Genomic DNA, 18,022 nt, shown 5'->3' with positions numbered 1-18,022 from the left:
CCTTGGGATGTGTGGTGATTTCTCCTCATAGACCCCTGCCCTCAGCAGAAGCCAGGTGAGGAGGGTGGCAGCAGACTCCTCCCCAGGTTTCCTCCCACCTTTGCAGCCTCAGAGGTGAACCTGAAGGGGAGACATGGGCATATGTGTACATATGCGTACCTGTGCATGTGCACATCTGTGTGCCTGGCTCCGTCTGGGACCCCTCCTCTTTCTCACGCTCTCCTTGCGATTGGCATCGCCTGTGCACAGCATACAGAAACCATACCAGACTGGGGTGGGTTCGAGTCTCAGCTCTGCCCTCACCAGCCGTGTGACTTAGGGAAAGATCCTCTACTTCTGTGCGCCCATTTCATCACCTAAAGAATGGGGATGGTAACTCCAGCCGTCAGGCTGGATGGTCCAAGCTGAGTAAGCACAGACACAACCCAGCACAGAGATGCTGAGAACGCAAGTCCCTCCCGCTTTGTTGCTCTCACGCAACGTTCAATGGCCATGTGTTCAACGGCCTTAGTGCTGCACAGGGGAGGACAGAGAGAGCCCAGAGGCCAGGGAGGCAGAATCAGGGGCCGGTCAGGTACCACTGCTTTCTCTGCACAGACTGAGCTACCGTGAGAAGGAGGGGTGAGGTCAGGGATGCAAACTGGGGAGTCCATTTCCCTCCAGGCCACTGCCCTCCCCACCCAGCCTGAGCAGCCCAGAACCCTGCAACACAGGCAGGCAGTACAGACAGTAACCTGTGAAACCACACCCTCACTGACCCCTTACTGAGAACAGACTCTGGGCTCCGCATCTGTAGGAAATGGACACCCCGTGAGTCCCTGAGCCCCTCCCTGCCCTATCCACAAGCAGCACCCACAAAGCCTGCGCTCAGTTTCTGCAGCACACCTCCCTCACACCTGGGCCCTTGCTGTCTTAGTGCATTTGCTCATAAACACAAACCCTATGGTTTAAGGCACAACCGAGGCAATCTTGAAATTCTCAATTACTTTATCTTTAAACTTACGGATGGGAAGCAAAGTCTGAAAGGACAACAGAGCAGGAAAGACATGCACAGCATCAGCCATTCCTGGCTGTTCCCACTCACGCATACGGTCCACAGCGCCCCGGGATCACAGAATTCCCACAGGCACAACAGGTGGGAGGTAACAGGACAGGAAGTGAACACAAAGTATGTTGCATCCAGTACTGGGCACTCGAGGGTGCTGACAGCTTTTCTTAGAACCAGAACTCACTTCCAATACAAAGAGGAGGCGATGGTGTTCTAGGAAGCACACAGATGAGGGCCACTGTCACATCGCTCCTGCCGGAGTGACCTCCCTGCTTCTGAGGAAGAAGAGCTCATTCCAGCTCCTGCTCGAATGGCTTCGTGGACGCTGAATTCCAAACCTCAACCCTCCCAGGAGATACCAAAAGGAGTGCGGGCCACGTGGGGGGCACCAAACCCCAGACCTGGAACAGGGACCCTTCTGTCCCTCTCCCCGTGCTGGGCTTTGCAAGAATCTCTACATAAACTGTTTGGATTTCGACAATAAATATTCATTACTATTTCCTCTAGTCCTGTATGCTTTTGTAAAGAAGGTGCATATTGGGGTCTTTCATTCCCTGCGGGGGAAGTGGAAAGGGGAAGATTCCCTTCCCAACACAGCATATGCTCAGAAACCCCCCAACCCTCCATGTTCTGGGACTTTTGCATGAGCCCTTGCCAAGGGGGCAGAGTTCGCAGTAATGCCAGCAGAGAAACTGCCCTGGAACCTAGTGAGAGGAGAACCCACCCAGTGCCAGGCGATTCCTGCCTCCATTTCCCCCAGAACTGACATAGGATTCCCCCTGGGAGGCTGAGCAGTTCAAGGTGAGAAGAAGCCTGTCTGTTCCTTCTTCCTCCCCTTCAGCCACAAACCCCACTTCCAGGGTGGCCACCAGCCTCCAAGAAGGGCTCCCAAACCCACGTCCTGTCTGTCAGCCACACCTGGAACAGTTCCCCCTTCAGAGAACAGGGCCGAGCTGTGCTGAGAAAATGGCAGTGAACGATGCCAACAGTGACTTCAGCCTTTCCCTCACGACCTCACATGAGAACGATGCCAATAGTGACTTCAGCCTTGCCCTCACGACCTCACACGACCTCAGGTCACCTCGTGTGCGGCCGCTAGACCTTGAGACCCCCACCCAAGCATCATCGGCTTAGCAGCCATCATCCTCATTGTGAAGAGAAGACTCAGAGGAAGGGCTGACACTGGCGGGAGTCCGAGTCTCCATGCCCTGGTGGACAGCCAAGAAGCCCTTAGCTGAGGCCAAGGTCCTCCTCTTGTGACAACGGGCTGGCCTCTGCACCTGCCGGCTTCCCAGCTCCTCCCCTGACACTGTGATTGCCAAGGACGGGCAGGTCGATAGTCCTTGGCCCACAGGACGTCAGCAGCTGAGACTACAGGGCAGTGTGGCAGTGGCCTCCACCACACGCCGCTCCACCACAGCTATGGCCGGCACCACCTGCTTTCTGCTCTGCTTGTCTGCCACCCAGGTAAGGATGCTGCCGGCTTACTCAAGGACCAGAGATGGGCAGGTGAGGGCGTCACTCACCAGGATGGTGAGAACACCCTCAACGACAGGGGTGGGGACAAGCCGAACCAGGGCCTGAGCAGCACATGATGGCCAACTGGTCTGAAATGGAATAAATGTGTCTTTGCTCCCGGGACTCTGCCTTGTCCGGCCGCAGGTCTGGCCCCGGTCCTGTGAGCCCTGCCAGAATCGTAACCAGCCTCTGAACCAAGGTAGAGAACTACCCTGAGGAAGGAGTGTCCCCCTCAGGGGCCGTCTTCAAAGACCAGACTGCTTGGAGCACCTGGCAGCTCAGTTAAGCATCCGACTCTTGATCTCAGCTCAGGTCTTAATCTCAGGGTCGGCAGTTCATGCCCGGCACCGCACTCTATAATGAGTGTGCAGCCCACTTACAAAAAAAGTAGTTCAAACTGCTCAGAGTTTGGAAGTACTAAAAGTAAAAAGTACTAAAAGTACTAAAGGCAGGGTTTTTTTAAATATTTTTTTAAAGATTTTTTTATTTGACAGAGAGATGACAAGTAGGCAGAGAGGCAGGCAGAGAGAGAGAGGAGGAAGCAGGCTCCCTGCTGAGCAGAGAGCCCGATGCGGGCCTCAATCCCAGGACGCTGAGATCATAATCTGAACCGAAGGCAGAGGCTTAACCCACTGAGCCACCCAGGCACCCCAATTTTTTTTTAATGTAAGAGGCTGTTAATCTCCAAACCCAGAGAAAAAGCCTGTACCATTCTGGTACACGCACTTTAATACTTTACTTCGCAATCTCTCATACTTAACGGCAACTCTCCTGGGGTGTTTTTCTGATAATATCCAGTTGTTAAGTTTCTAACACTTAAGAAAATCCAGAAAATAAAAAGCACCCAGTATGAAAACTCTATTAGTCTGGGGGAACATCCATTAATACAGCCCACTAAAGCCTTCATCCATTGCACATAACCATGCACACTTCGACGCTGCACATTTTCCCTGGAAAGCAGCCGAGCCCCTTCCTCTCTCACGGGCCTCTTTCCCTTGACGAAGTGTCTTAAGCACCTTCCTTGCAGTCTTCACTGTTACATCATGAGCAGGACTGGGCTGTGGTTGAACCAACCCCCTGCTGCTGGACACAAAAGGTGTTTCCAGGAAGTGTTTGTAGACCAGTTTTGGGGCCTGGCTTTGGTATAGATTAAAACACACACTGCATTCAGGGTTCAAGAAAGTTCTCTGGCCTCTGGGATTTAGGGAGAACCTCACCCTTCCCATGATGTGACAGAGCACTCCCTCTCGGCCTCCCCCCAGAGAGGAAGGTGATGGGAAACCCTGGAGGCCATGCTAGAGGTGGAGGCCTTTGTTTTCTGGGGGCAGAGAAGAACAGGACAGTGCTGACATCTGGGCCGGACCACAGGCATTGTCCTAAAGCCTGTCTGTCCCGTGCTCTTAACCTACTTTCCATTGGTTTGGCAGCTCTTTGCCCATGGGATACCTTCCAGTAAGGGGACTCCCAAGATACCTCAGAAGCTGGGGTTGGTGGTGGAAGATCTGCACGCCAACAAGACCCTCCAGCAGGTCAGTGTGGTGCTTACAAGGGCCAGCTTCATTGCGTCCAAGCATTCTAGGGTCCCTCACCTCCTGTCCTTCTAGGGTACCCGCTCTGGACACCACATGAAGGTGCTGACGTTCCCTCATGCCCACTTTGGTCCCAGGAGGCAAAAGAGAGACTGGGTTGTCCCTCCCATCTCCATCCCAGAGAATGACAGAGGCCCGTACCCCAAAACAGTGGCTCAGGTATTGCAAAGGGAAAGCTCTGGTTTTGTTCTGGGGTTCCCTATGGAGAGGGGTTGGCACTGGTCTGGGGTCCTTCTTGGCCCTTCTGCTTCTGTGTTGTCTTCAGGTCAAGTCGAACAAGAACAAGGAAATCCAGGTTTTCTATAGCATCACGGGCAGGGGCGCGGACGAGCCTCCGTGTGGCATGTTCATCATGGACAGAGAAACAGGGTGGCTCAAGGTCACGGGGCCCCTGGACAGAGAGCAGGAATCCCACTATGTTGTGAGTGTCTTCTACGTGGCCTCAGGGGTGGGGAGCTGGCGGCAAGGCAGCCCTCTCACTCTCTAGGTGTTTCAGACAGCCCGTGGATTTCTGAAGCTACGCCTGAGACCATATTTGAGCCCGTGACGTTCCAGGTGCAGGAGCGTGAGGGGTGGGGAGGCGGGCAGAGCAGGGGAAGGAATCGGGGACTTACAGTGAAGAATGAGTTCTGCTGTAGCCTGGGTGTGGTCGTGACCCCTCAGCCTCCCTGTGCTGTTGGGATAGCATGCGTGAAGCCCTCTGAACGGTATCTAGTTCTGGGTGAGTTCTCAGCACCTGTTAGCTGAGCACCCTTTAAGCACAGCTCTCTGGGGTGTTCGGTCCAGAAGACTCTCCACCACACCCCTCGGAGGGAAACCGAGGCCCAAACAAAGCCACAGGTTGCTCTCCTCTAAAGGACACTGCCCTCTTTGGAGGTCTGAGCGAGTTCCCAGGCAGGCCCCCTTCTGCGCCGGGAAGGGAGGGTGGGCACAAGCCGCAGAAGTCAAATGCCGAGTCCTCGTGGCCCCACCTAGCTGCAGGGGAGGCCCCGCTGAGGCACCTTCAGTGGGAAAGGGCGAGGGCGGGTGGGATGACGGCACTGGGTCCTGAGCATCGCCAGGAGAAAATCCCGAGGAGACAGACGCAGCCTTCCGGGGCATCCCCGGGGCTGCAGAGCGAGCTGCTTTCCCAGACTCGTGCACTGAAATGCAAGACGAAGGTAGAAAGGGGCTGTCCCTGCAATGGGCCTTCTGCGGGACAGGTGCCCACTGGCCAGGGTGGCTCCCACGTGCCTCTGCTGCACCTCTCTTGCTTTCCAGCTGTTCCTCCACGCTGTGTCTTCAACTGGGAATGCTGTGGAGGACCCGATGGAGACTGTGATCACAGTGACAGACCAGAACGACAACAGGCCGGAATTCACCCAGGCGGTCTTTGAGGGGTCCGTGATGGAAGGAGCCTACCCAGGTTAATTTCAACAATGCAGGGGTTTGGTGACACACGGCAATAATAACAGGAAAAATGTAAAGACCCTGGGAAATCGAAGTACCAAAAGACCAGGGCACCTTCCCAGCAACCCGCACCCCGGGGTCCCGTGCAGGAAGGACCCCACTTGGAGATTAGAACGGGCGGATCAAGGACTGCCCAGACTTTTTTTGGGGGGGTAATGTTCGCACAACAGAGATGCTCTCAGGCTTCCTCAAGAGAGCTGGACCTGGGGAGGGCTACAGGCGGAGAGCATCCTAAGAGGAGGGGCCCAGAAGTCCAAGAGACTCCCAGCGGTCACCTCACTTCCGTCTCTATGTCCTGTCTGCCTTTGCTGGTTCTGCATCTCTCTAGCTGCTGCCCGGACAGAGCCCCCCTCACCGTGTGGCCGTTCTCACCTCACAGTTCCCTCTACATCCCTTTCTGTGTCAGTTTCCACTTCCCCCTGAGGACTGTCCCACATATTTCCCAACCCATGGTCTCACAAACAAGAACCTGACTTGATCCAGGGGACACTCTGGCTCCAGCTGGCTCTTACTGCCCACTGAAGAGTTAGACCTCCAGACATGACTGTAGGCGATGCTGACAGCCCCTGTGCCCACGGCTTTCAACCTGACATTGTGGGAATGTTGAGGTCCTCAGTCTCTGGGACTATAGATCACCGAAACCAAGAGTCACAGGTATTTCCCGTGAAAGGACATTGTGATCGATGCTTTCCTTTCCGCCCAGCCCAGCAGGAGCTGCCACTAAAGCGTCCTCCTCTTTCCCCTTTCTTTTCTACCTTGGTGCCGCCTTGCCCTCCAACAAACCCCAGCTCCCCCGCCAGCACCAGCTGCCCCCAGTCACCCGCGTGAGGTACACACGTGTTTCAGGTCTACCACAGTAGACCACACTCGGGCCACAAGGACACACCTTTGTCCACCCCCCACGCTTCTCTCCATCTGGCTCGTGTGCTTGGCTCCAGCTCCGGCCGGGAGGCCTGTGTCCAGACAGGAGGGACTCCCTGACCATGACTGGGGGGGAGGGAGGACAGGGAGGCAAGAGAAGAGCCGCAAAGATGAGACGAAACAGCCCCTCCTCCTCCCCTCAAGCACTGGACAGAATGGCAGCACCTGGGGGACAAGGGTCCCACGATGACAGCCATGTCAGAAGACGCCCGAAAGAGAGGCAAACCAGGAAACAGACTCTTCACTCGAGAGAATAGCCAGAGGGTCACCGGAGGGGAGGGAGGCTGGGGGCCGGGGAACCCGGTGATGGGGAGGAAGACGGGCGTGTGTCCTGATGAGCGTCAGGTGAGGGTGGCAGTGAGGAATCACTACCTCGTAAACCTGAAACTAGTACTACGCCATATGTTAACCAACTGGAATTTAAATAAAAGCTTAAATGAAATTTTAAAATTGTTCAAAAGACGCCCAGGAGTGCCTGGCTGCCTCAGCCCATGGAGCAAAGCAGCTCTCACCCTCGGGCCTCGGGGTCATGAGGTCGAGCCCCACATTGGGTGTAGACATTATGAAAATAAATAAATAAATACATGTTTAAAAACAAAAATAATAAATACAACAATTTTTAAAGATGCCCTAAGGACTTATGGAAAAAGTAAACAAATGACCTGCATTTATTATAATAATTTGGTGAATTATTTGAACTAGAACTTATATCCCTTGATAAGGAGTTTTATCACCTGTTTAGTGAAGAGACTAAAAAAGAACACATTTAATTTTGGGTTCTATATGAACTTGTATCGCCGGTACAACGGCCAATACAACACAGTTACCTGCTGAGGTTACCCACTCACCTCCTCTCTGTCCTCACAGGAACATCCGTGATGCAAATCACAGCAACGGACGCGGACGACCATGAGAACACACACAACGCAGACATTGCCTACACCATCCTCAGCCAGGACCCCTCCCTGCCTCACTCCAACATGTTCGCCATCAACCGGGACACGGGAGTCATCTCTCTGCTCACTACTGGGCTGGACCAACAGGTCAGGCAGCCTCGGGGGCCTTGGGGGCCTCTGGGGCAGCAGTTACATGTACAGGAGCCCCAGTCACTAAGCCATGGGCAGCAGCCCGTCAGAACCAACACCAGCGCACCAGGGCACCAGCGCACCCTCAATCGGAACTGAGGAACTGAGGGCTGGCCAATTAGAACATGAGCCAACCAATCAGAAGAGGCATTTATCAGGGGCACCTGGGGGGCTCCATGGTGAAGCGTCTGCCTTCAGCTCAGGTCATGATCCAGGGGTCCTGGGATCGAGTCCCGCATAGGGCTTCCTGCTCAGCAGGGAACCTGCTTCTCCCTCTCTCTCTGCCACTTCCCCTGCTTGTGCTCGCTCTCTGTCAAATAAATAAATAAAATCTTTTTTAAAAAGAGGAAAAGAGGGCACCTGGGTGGCTCAGTGGGTTAAGCCGCTGCCTTCGGCTCAGGTCATGATCTCAGGGTCCTGGGATTGAGTCCCGCATCGGGCTCTCCGCTCGCCGGGGAGCCTGCTTCCCTCTCTCTCTCTCTGCCTGCCTCTCTGCCTACTTGTGATCTCTCTCTGTCAAATAAATAAATAAAATCTTTAAAAAAAAAAATTTTAAAAAGAGGAAAAGAAAAGAAAGAAGAAGAGGCGTCCATGGGCTGGTGCAGGCAGGCTGGCTTTGGGCCCTGGCGTAGTCACTGGGGCAAATTACAGATGTGATCGACAAGACACCTGCTGGAACCAGTGAAAGAAAATGACTCTGTTTCCCACAAACCTAGACCACATTCTCTGGTGAAAATAGAAATGTACTGGCATCATGCCCCCATAAGCACTAGCCCCATAAATGCCTAGTGCTGGGGATTATATTGACAGATCCCAGTCCTGGAAACCTTCCTCCTGGGTCGGCTTTGGAAGGGAATGGTCTGACTCGCGCGCAGTGAGCTTCTGTGCGTGGGAAGCCAAGGAGAAGGCAGGGAATTTGGTCTCTCTCGAGTGACCTGGAAGCCGGTCACTTCCTAGAAGGGAGGGCCCTCCAGATTCGCTGCCTCTGCTGTCCCGTATTGACTCCCAAGGTGCCACCGGGTGGATCCAAACCTGCCTTGAGAACCCCAGGACTGACTGCCGTGTGCCTGTCCACAGAATGTGCCTGCGTACACCCTGACGGTCCAGGCTGCCGACCTCCAAGGGGAGGGCCTACACTCCACAACAACAGCCGTGATCACAGTCACCCAGAGCAACCCCAGCCCTCCCATCTTCAGCCCCACTCAGGTGAGTCCTGGCAGAGCCAGCGGATACCTCGTGACCTGTGTGTCACTGTGTGAGCAGCAGTGTCAGGATTCAGACCGTAGCCTGGCGGCAGCTTAGAACCCTCCCCATCTTCGGGTCACACTCTCCTGGGCCCAGGGCAGCCCGCTCGGCCGGCAGCGACCTGGAAGGCGGAGTCCATGACGCAGGCGGCATGGGACTGCCCTGCAGCCGGGGAAGGGGCTCTGTCTCTGGCTGGGAGCCCCCTGGATCTCATGGGGTATGAATGCAGAGCCCCTAGGCCCAGAGGGCAGGAACCGACTCAAGGATTCTTCAGGAAAAGGGGGTACAGCCCGTTTAGATGAGTCAAGGATGGAGGGGATTTGTCTTAAAGAAACGGGGGGGGGGGGCGCCTGGGTGCTCAGTGGGTTAAGGCCTCTGCCTTCGGCTCAAGTCATGATCTCAGGGTCCTCAGATCGAGCCCCGCATCGGGCTCTCTGCTCAGCGGGGAGCCTGCTTCCTCCTCTCTCTCTCTCTGCCTGCCTCTCTGCCTACTTGTGATCTCTGTCAAATGAATAAATAAAATCTTAAAAAAAAAAAAGAAAGAAAGAAACAGGAGGGTTTGGGGGTGCAGCTGAGCCATACGAGGGGTGGGAAGCAGGGTCTGGGAACTGTTAGGAGTCAGGCCACCTTGTCTCTCTGTCCCACTTTCTGCCTGTCCTCAGTTCTCCCTCTGCAGCCAGACTTGGTCTCCCCAGGCTTATCTGCACACTCACCTTCCTCCACGGGACATTTCCTTATCAGCCACCTGTAGCCCTGTCCTGTGCCACGTGGAGTCATGTGGCTGCCTCCCCTGCAGCTGAAACGAGAAGCGGCTGTAGGAATTCTGCCATCACCTGAACAGTCGTGACCAGTGAAGCCCGCCTTGCTCCCGAGGGACTGGGGTCAGAGGCTCGCTGGAGCCTGGCAGCTGTCTCAGTGGGAGCTCCCCTGGCAGTCACACAGGCCAGACGTAACTGTAGAGACACTTGCTCCCTCTGGAGACAGAGTCGGAAGGAACCTGACAGGGAGAGGCAGGGGACAGGCGGGAGGAGCCGCTCCAGGCTCCACTTCCTGCTAGGCCCCACGACTGTGGCTGCCCCTGGGAACAGAGTCCGGGGTGGCTGCCGTTGGCCCCGGGCACCCATGCCCCTCAGCTGATGCCCACCTGGGACCCGAGCTGCCGGAGCCTGGGCATCGTGGAGTCAGCTTTCCGGACCCTTGACTCCAGGGTGAAGACAGACACCCAGCTGTCAGAGCCCCGTTGCCTACGTCTGGAGCCCGAAGCGGGGCCTTTGCTGGCACTTGGCTCTAGCCAACAGATGCCGCCTGAAGAGGGGATCCTCCACTGTGGCCCCTCCTGCTGGAGAACCGTGGACTCAGAGAGGCCGGCCCAGGCTGTGGGTTTCCCGAGTCCCCACACGGGACACCAGGGACGAGGGCCTCTGTCTTTCCCTTGCAGTACGTGGGCCAGGTGTTTGAGAACAAGGTGGGCGCCGGGATAGTGAGGCTAAAAGTGAAGGGCGCAGACACCCCAGGCTCCCCCGCGCGGAAGGTGGTGTTCTCCATCCCGAAGGACAGAGCCGGCCTCTTCACTGTCACCACGGACCCCAAGACCAATGATGGCCTTTTGAAAACAGCCAAGGTGGGTGTGAGTTCCAAGGAGGGGGTTGCCGTGACCCCGTAGTTCTGGGACAGGCATGGAGCACACACTACGCTCTTCACCCAGGAGAGCAGCTGCCCAGGGAGGGCTTCCTGCTGCGCCAGGGGTCCTCTGTGGTCCTTGCTGGTCCTTGTGTCCCCCTGGCTGCACCATCGCCCCGGACCAACCTCAGAAAGTGCTGCCTAAGTAACTATTTTCTCCCAGAAAAATACCAACTGGGGATGATTCCATAGAGCTTAACTGGGACATGTGTCTTCACTTGGGTTCCCCCCAAAGTGGGAGGGACCCTGGGGGTGCTGAGGAGGCACGGATGAGATGGGAAGCGGGGAGAGAACAGGGGTCTCACAAGCAAAGGGCTCAGGCCCCCGGCTCCTTCCGAGCAACGCCCTGGCACCGTCTCATCTGAGACGCACGTCTGCCTTCGCTTGGCCTGGAAGCTGCCGGTTGACTCCTGGAGGCAGGAAGCCAGGTCCCTTCAGAGTGGGCGGGGGGCCTGGAACCATCTGCAGACCTAAGATGAACGATCAGAGAGAGAGAAACGAGAAGGCGGCTGGCAGGAAGGGAGTCATGGGGGAAGGGGAACCTTGAGGACCTTAGAACCCTCTGCTCGGCTGACGGGTTTTTCTCAGGAGGCTGGGGGTGGGGAGCATAGGCACTTGGCTGCTATTTGTTCCAAATGGGCTTTTTTGGCCCCAGAATCCTGGGACACTTAGAATAAACACGGAGAAGGCCAAAGGCAGCATTTAGACGGGCCTGGGGGACAGAAAGACTAAAATTCAAGAATTCCACCATGGGCACATCCCAGGACATTTACATACCCATCTGCAACTTACCTGGTGCCGGGGAGTGAGAGGACCCCTGGGAGTCACCACATGCCTGGCTGGGGCTGGGGCCTCCATCAGATGGGCCCAGTTCCAGCTGACCCCTGGCCCAGCCATCCGGGGATGCTCTCGGAGAATTCTGCTCAGGGCCCCACTAGCCCCTCACAAGTCGGAGGATAAAAAACAGCAACCACAAGGTCTCAGTAAGTGCTGCAGGCCGTTTATGTCCTCACGCTCAATTTTTACACCAGCTCCAGCAGGGAAGTTGCTGCGATCACAGACGTTGGATGGTGGGTAAACTGAGGCATGGAGAAGCAAGGTCACCTGCCTGGGCTGCGCTGCCAATGGCAGAGCTGAGATCTCAACCAGAGTCTGCCTCTCCATGGCTCTGCTAAGTGTGAAGTCCCTGTGAGCCGGCTCAGCGTGGAGGGCTCTCGACCACGGCCACTCCTGTCCTGCCGTCCTAGGCGGTGACCTGCCCTCGGGACAGGCCAGGGGCACAGGCCAGGGCCTGTGCTCTCTTGCAGGCCAGCCAAGTCCCCAGAACCTGACCCCCCTCTTCTGTGTTCCTCAGGGCTTGGATTTTGAGGCCACGCAGCGATACATCCTCTACGTGACCGCGGCAAACACCGTGCCCTGGGCACCATCTCTCCCCACAGCCACAGCAACTGTCACTGTGGACGTGCTGGACATGAACGAGGCCCCTGTCTTTGTGCCCCCAATAAAGACGGTGGAAGTGCCCAAGGATGTGGTTGTGGGCCAGGAAATCACATCATACAGGGCCCGGGACCCAGATAGCCTCCAGGGTCAGAGAATCAGGTAGGACCAAGGGTGCAACATGGCCTGCTGCCCTCGCTCAGGGCTGCTCAAGGCACCAGGGCTGAAATCCAGCCACATCTCTGGAGAACGAGCCAGAGGAAGACTTAAATTTCTCAGCACCTGATCGGAAGGGTGGTTGAGGGACACATGGCCCCAGCCCTCTAAGAATGGGGGTTTATGCATTTCAGGTACCAGATGTGGGACAGCCCAAGCCATTGGCTGGACATCAACTCAGAAACAGGTGTCATTTCCACTCGAGCCAGTCTGCACAACGATGACATGGAGAAGCACACATTTTTGGCCATTGTCATAGCTGTGGACGATGGTAAGGGCCTGAAGGTTTCCCTCCACCACAACAACACTCTGATCCGTGCTAAGCTCCACGTTGGGGCTAAGCTGTGTGTACGTCGTGTCGACTCATGTCCACCAGAAACTCAGGAGGACCCACCATATTGTCTCACCTGTTTCATCCATGAAAACACAGACTTGAGGACATGAAATGATCCAACCAGCATCTCAGGGGGCGAGAAAGGACTTGAGCAAGGCTGTCTGCGCCTCAGAGCGGAATCACTCCAGGAGTCCAGCCTGGTCGCTCCATCACAGTGAAGGGCACCGGGGGCCACAGCACCATCAGCACGGGAAGGAGAGGAGCAAGTCTGCCCCCAGACACCCTAGAGGACAAAGTACACACACGTGGTGCTGTCTCACATGCTCGCCCCTCGGACAGGTGTCCATTTCCATGCCCACAGGCGACGCTCCCATTCACACAGAGCACACAGGCTCACACATACACACACACTCAGTCATACACACTCACACGCATTGTCACACTCACATACGCACTCTCAGAACACCGTGCTCAGATGACCTTACCTGGGACCACCAGCTCCTGGCAGACGGTGCCAGACCCAGAGGACCTGAGGACCCGGGGAGGACTTGGGGTTCGGTGGAGAAGCTGTGTTTGTGGTTAGATTAGAGGTAAATGGTAAGATAAGCGGACTCTCTCCCGGGTGGCTCAGCGAGCCAGTGAGAGGCCCATGGGGAGGGACACCAGAGGGACACTGACCTCATGAGACAGCATCTAAGCTGGAGGAAACACGGCAGCTCGCGCGTCTGTGGTGTCTGACCTCTTCCATCTCGCTCCGTCCATAGGGCAACCTCCTGCCACGGGCACCGGGACGCTTCTCCTCACCTTCTCGGACCCAGATGGCCCAACGGCAGACTCGCACTGCCTTTCCACCTGCCAGAGGGGACCAGAGCTCCCAGCTGTGAGTACAGGGCACCAAGACCTTCCACTGAAACATGGGGCACTGACTCGATGTGTTAACACTCACACTGCAAATGTTTTTATCATTTTTAAGTGTTTTCATATTTTACTGTAACTTCGTTTTGACTCCAAAGATGACTCCAAAGATTTAAATACTTCTTGTGATAACCTTCTGGTAGGTAAGGGTCTTGAAGAAGCTCCTCTTTATTCTAATTTGCCTATAGCTGCCAAAAGAAACCTTGTCATCTCATTAGAGAAGTGTCCAGAGTCTGCAAGGTCCTGGCGATCTTCCTGGTCCTCAGAGAGGGCTGACGGTCTCAAGTCTCCTGTGAAAGGGGCAGAGACCCGAAACACTGCCGTTCTGTCTGCGTGGGTACGGGATTGGGAGGTAGGCCCGAGAGAGGCCCTGGAAGAAACTGTGACAATTCCCTCTCCCACCCTCTCTCCCAACCGCTGAGTTCTCTCCTGGGCCAGAGACTGTCATGTCTCTAGAAAGGGAGTTACAGGGGCAAGAGCTAAGCCTGTCCACAAGTGCTCATCCCAGAGGTGGCCACTAGTGTAGTCTTCTGTGCATCATTCTAGAAAATACCCTAACATAGAGCTTCCCTGTGCCCCCTCTATAAAATGGGGATAATACCAGTGACGTCACGAAGCCATCGTGAGGAATAAGGGAGCAAATCTTTGTAATGTAGTAGAAGCTGCGCACACACAGGGACACTGCGGACACCCAGGCCGCCACATTCGTCTCCGCCTCCTCACCACCCCAGGACACTGTTCGCTTTACACACGGATGGGCCTCAGTCTTTTTCATGGACTGCAGGACATGCTGGTCCTTGACAAGGGCTCATTGACTTAATTGTCCCCAGGGCAGACAGTCTGGTTTTCTTGTCTCCTGTACCCGTGGGTGTTTGCAAACACAGGGGTGAGCGTCTGTTCCCGGTTCTCTCCTATAAAGGTAATCCCACCCACACATCACATGCCTGTAAATCTCAAATAGGTGTTTCTTAATCACCTCCAGAGTAGGCGAGGCCTGCACACTTCCACCTTTGCTGCGAGGGTCCCCTTCCCTGCCTTGGAGGGGTCTGTGGCGTGACCTCCACGTGGTCCCTGCTCACTACCCAGGAGTCAGAAAATGCACTTGGACAGGAAGAAAACAGCTCCCAACCCCGGAGCAGCATAACCGGCCGACCAAGACCTTCCCAGATTTTAGGCAGAACAGCTGCGCTTCACCACTTACCTTACCTAAAAGGTCCCACGTGTACTCTGGGCGCTCGGCAGCCCCTGTCCTCCCGACGCCGTCGTCCAGGCCCGAACCCGGCGGCGTGCAGAGCCTCCCTGGGCTGGGGGCGAGCGCGGACCCGCATCTCAGCGGGGCAGGAGAGGTCACCGAGGCACCACCGCCTGGTCTCTCGGGGCAGCCAGACCCGCAAAGCCCACCCGGCCCTCGGCGGGGCTTCCGTGGAAACCCTAACTGCCCCGGGGAAGGGGAGGAGCAAACAAAACACAAAACGGAGCTCTGGGAGTCGTGGTGGGCAGTCGGACTCCCGCGCGCAGGCCACCTCCGGGCCCTGCTCCCGCGGCCCCGACCGACCCCGCCCCCCACGGACCGCCCCGCCCCGCCCCAAGCCCCACCCCCTGCCGGTGCCCTCAACTCCACTTCCGGCCCTGGGAGGAGCCTCCGCGGCCCCCGCAGGTGTGCGCGCCCCTATCGCCCCCACCCCCATCCTGCAGCGAAGCCCTTGAGACACCGCAGGAGGACCCCGAGGTGGAGCCGCCCTCCCCGCCAGAGGGACGCGCCCCCCAACCCGGGTCTGGTCGGACACGTGGCTCTACGGCCCTGGGAGGGGCCAGGCGCCGGCCAAGGGCGGGCGCGGGGAGGTGTCTGCGCCCCGGGACCAGCTCCCGCTCGGGGTGGGGGGACGGATGCGGGCCGCTCCGAGACTGCGGGCGCTCCTGCGACACCTGGGCTCCTCGGAGGTAGGGGGCAGGCCCGGACGCGGGGCTCCTGGCTCGTCAGCAGCGGCCGGGGGCTAAGGTCCCGGGTGGCCCTGGAGCGGGGGGGGGGGGGGGGGCGGACAGAGAGCTGGCCCCCAGGAGAGCGAGCACCCCGGGGCTGGCCACCCAGTGCTGGGACCCGCTGGAAGGAGGCCCTCTGTGCGGAGACGCCCTTCATTGCCTGGGTGGAGGGGAGGGGCCCCGGTAGGAGTTAGTGTGGGGCGGTGAGGGGCTGGCCGGCCTTGTTTATCAGTTTTCCAGTGTGTCCGCCGCACAGCCTTCCGCGGCTGACTCAGCAGCTCCTGGGCACCGCCCCCCTCCCCACCTCCAGGGTCCAGCAGCCGGCTGTTGACTCTAGGCCTGCTGTCTCCAGGCCACTGTGGACACAAGGCTGGACCCTACGTGCTTACTCCTGTCCCTCTCTTGCGGCACAGGGCAGAGGTATGGAGCCGAGCAGCAGCCCACTGACCACACACGTACTGGACACCACCTCAGGGCTTCCGGCCCAGGGCCTCTGCCTCTGTCTGTCCAGGCTTGAGGACCAGGGCCAGCACTGGACCGACCTGAGGAAAAGGTAGGCTTGAGGTCTGGGCAGGACCTGAGTCCAGCCAGGGGACAAGAAGAACGCAGCCAGCCAGTGAGTGTGGGCACTGAGGTCAGATGGTGTTGCTGACCACTGGGCTATGGTCCCCTGGCCTCACACAGCCAGCGCCTCTCCCTGAGGGCAGGCCTGGCTCAGGCCCAAGGTGTAACCCAAGGGCCTCCTTGTCACCGTGGTTAACAGATAACCTTGGGCCAGGCCACACGCTGGGCCCTATACTTCTCTTCTTATTCTCACTCCTGCCCCAGGGCAGGCCCTATAACTACCCCTTTTATAGATGGGGAAACTGAGGCAGCAAGAGGCAAGTAAACACCGGCATCCCATGCCTCGCCTGGCAGCCCTGGGCGACAGCCCCAGGCTCAGGTTCTGCGGGGGCGGGCCCAGCCCAGGCACGGCCTGGTCACGCTGGGACTGCCCCTGTGAGCCTCTGGAAGGAGGCAGGCTCCCACTGCTGGTGGGAGTGGGTGGCCCCAGAGGGTCAGAGCCTGAGGGCATGCAGCCCATCCCCCGCCCTTCACCAACACTGGGCGTCCAGGTCCCATCTGAGAGGCCCGCTCAGGTCCTTAAAGAATCCTTGGAGTCCCCTGGAGAGTCAGAGAGACCCATTCCCAACCCCCAACAAACTGTGGTACAGGACAGAAACTTGAAATCACAGCTGGTGGGAACGGTGCCAGAGCTCTCCAGAGGTGATGGGGTGGGGGGGCACAAATCAGTAAGCAGAGCAACGGGCCCTCAGAGCCCCCCACTGGACACTCTGTGCAGTACAAACAGGCCACCGAGCTGCTGGGGTCTGGCTGTAGTTACTGGTCCAGAAAAGCCATACACACTTTATTAAATGAAAAGTACAAGTTATCAAACAATATGTAAAATACAATCCATTTTAGGGTATTTTTGCAAGTTTACAAATAAGCATGGTTATGTGTAGAGAAATTCCAGAAAAAAATACATGCCAATATAAAGGGATTGTTGCTTCTAAAATAGGTTTGGTTTGGTTTTTTACTTTTCTGCTTCTCTGTTTTGGAGCTCTGTCTAAAAAGACAGTGCAGGGTCCCTGAGCTGCTCCAGAGCCCCAGGCCCCGGACTGTGTCCTGCTCCGGGGGTGTCCGAGGCCACTGGCCATGCAGACCCCAGAGAGCCAGGCAGGGGCGGCTCCTCCCCAATGCCTCCCTCCATCCTACCCAGCTACACCGACTCGGACGGCCGCTGCCCGGGGCTCCTGCCACCAGGCCCGATGAAAGCAGGCACCTACAAGCTGTCCTTTGACACCGAGGGCTACTGGAAGGAGAGGGGCCAGGAGAGCTTCTACCCGTACGTGGAGGTGAGCTGACCCCCGGCTTCCTGCGGGAGGGGGCTGCTCCCACCCCTCCCACCTCGCCCAGGGCGGGGACAGTGAGCTCACCTGCTCTGAGCTCCCAGAAGAAAGGTGTCCAGGGCCTTGACCACAACACACCCGTCCCTGCCCTGTCCCCGGGGAAGGCTGTGGGGCGCAGGGCCATAAGTGACTCAGCCCCTGAGGACAAAGGCGCTCAGCTGACGGTGTTCACCGTAGATCCTTTGGGTTCCTCAAGCCAATGGCTCTCCCTGGAGAGGATTCAGCCCCATCGCAGCCCTGGCCAGGTTTCCACTCTCCACGAGCTCCAGCTGGCTCCTGGGGCTCCAGCCCAAGGTCCGGGCTGCCAGTGTGCTGCATACAGGCCCCTCACTCTCTTCTGGTGCCTTCTCTGCTTCTCAGGTGGTTTTCAGCATCACCAACGAGACCCACAGATTCCACGTGCCCCTGCTGCTGAGCCCATGGTCCTACACCACGTATCGGGGGAGCTAGCAGCCAAGCCATCGCCTCTGGCCAGCTGCTGGCCTGTGAGCATCGATGCCATCCTGACAGCTCCCTGAGGGACCCCAAGAGAAGGCAGCAGTTCCCCTCCCTGAGGGGAATCTGACCCGCCCTCTCCAGTAGCAGCTGAGTCTCAGGCTCAATAAAGTCAGCACCAGCATGGCTAAGGCCACTGCAGCTCCTGGGCTCTGTGA

The 18,022-nt window shown here is 57.3% G+C and overlaps 1 protein-coding gene and 1 long non-coding RNA gene across 3 annotated transcripts; one reads left to right on the top strand and one right to left on the bottom strand.

The window, feature by feature from the left end:
- The first annotated feature begins 2,406 nt into the window (after positions 1 to 2,406).
- Positions 2,407 to 18,005, top strand: LOC116578889 (cadherin-1-like). Of its 2 annotated transcripts, none has more exons than XM_032323481.1 (14): positions 2,407 to 2,515; positions 3,994 to 4,095; positions 4,233 to 4,314; positions 4,421 to 4,576; positions 5,416 to 5,560; positions 7,393 to 7,568; positions 8,688 to 8,816; positions 10,294 to 10,476; positions 11,890 to 12,134; positions 12,323 to 12,459; positions 13,287 to 13,402; positions 15,831 to 15,970; positions 17,180 to 17,315; positions 17,730 to 18,005. In XM_032323481.1, the coding sequence occupies exons 2-14, from the start codon at positions 4,004 to 4,006 to the stop codon at positions 17,817 to 17,819; spliced, it is 1,827 nt and encodes a 608-aa protein (XP_032179372.1). In that variant the 5' UTR covers positions 2,407 to 2,515; positions 3,994 to 4,003; the 3' UTR covers positions 17,820 to 18,005. The 2 variants fall into 2 exon arrangements, with proteins under 2 accessions (XP_032179372.1, XP_032179370.1); XM_032323479.1 differs by having other exon boundaries at positions 4,171 to 4,314.
- Positions 5,896 to 7,127, bottom strand: LOC116578899. Its single transcript, XR_004281084.1, has 2 exons — positions 6,491 to 7,127; positions 5,896 to 6,229 (listed from the first exon to the last, which is right to left on the bottom strand). It is a non-coding gene; the product is annotated as an uncharacterized LOC116578899 (long non-coding RNA).
- Positions 18,006 to 18,022: the final 17 nt, after the last annotated feature.

Source organism: Mustela erminea, chromosome 19 (genome assembly GCF_009829155.1).
Source record: "Mustela erminea isolate mMusErm1 chromosome 19, mMusErm1.Pri, whole genome shotgun sequence".
Taxonomy (NCBI): Eukaryota; Metazoa; Chordata; class Mammalia; order Carnivora; family Mustelidae; genus Mustela; species Mustela erminea.
This window is presented reverse-complemented; position numbering and strand designations above follow the sequence as displayed.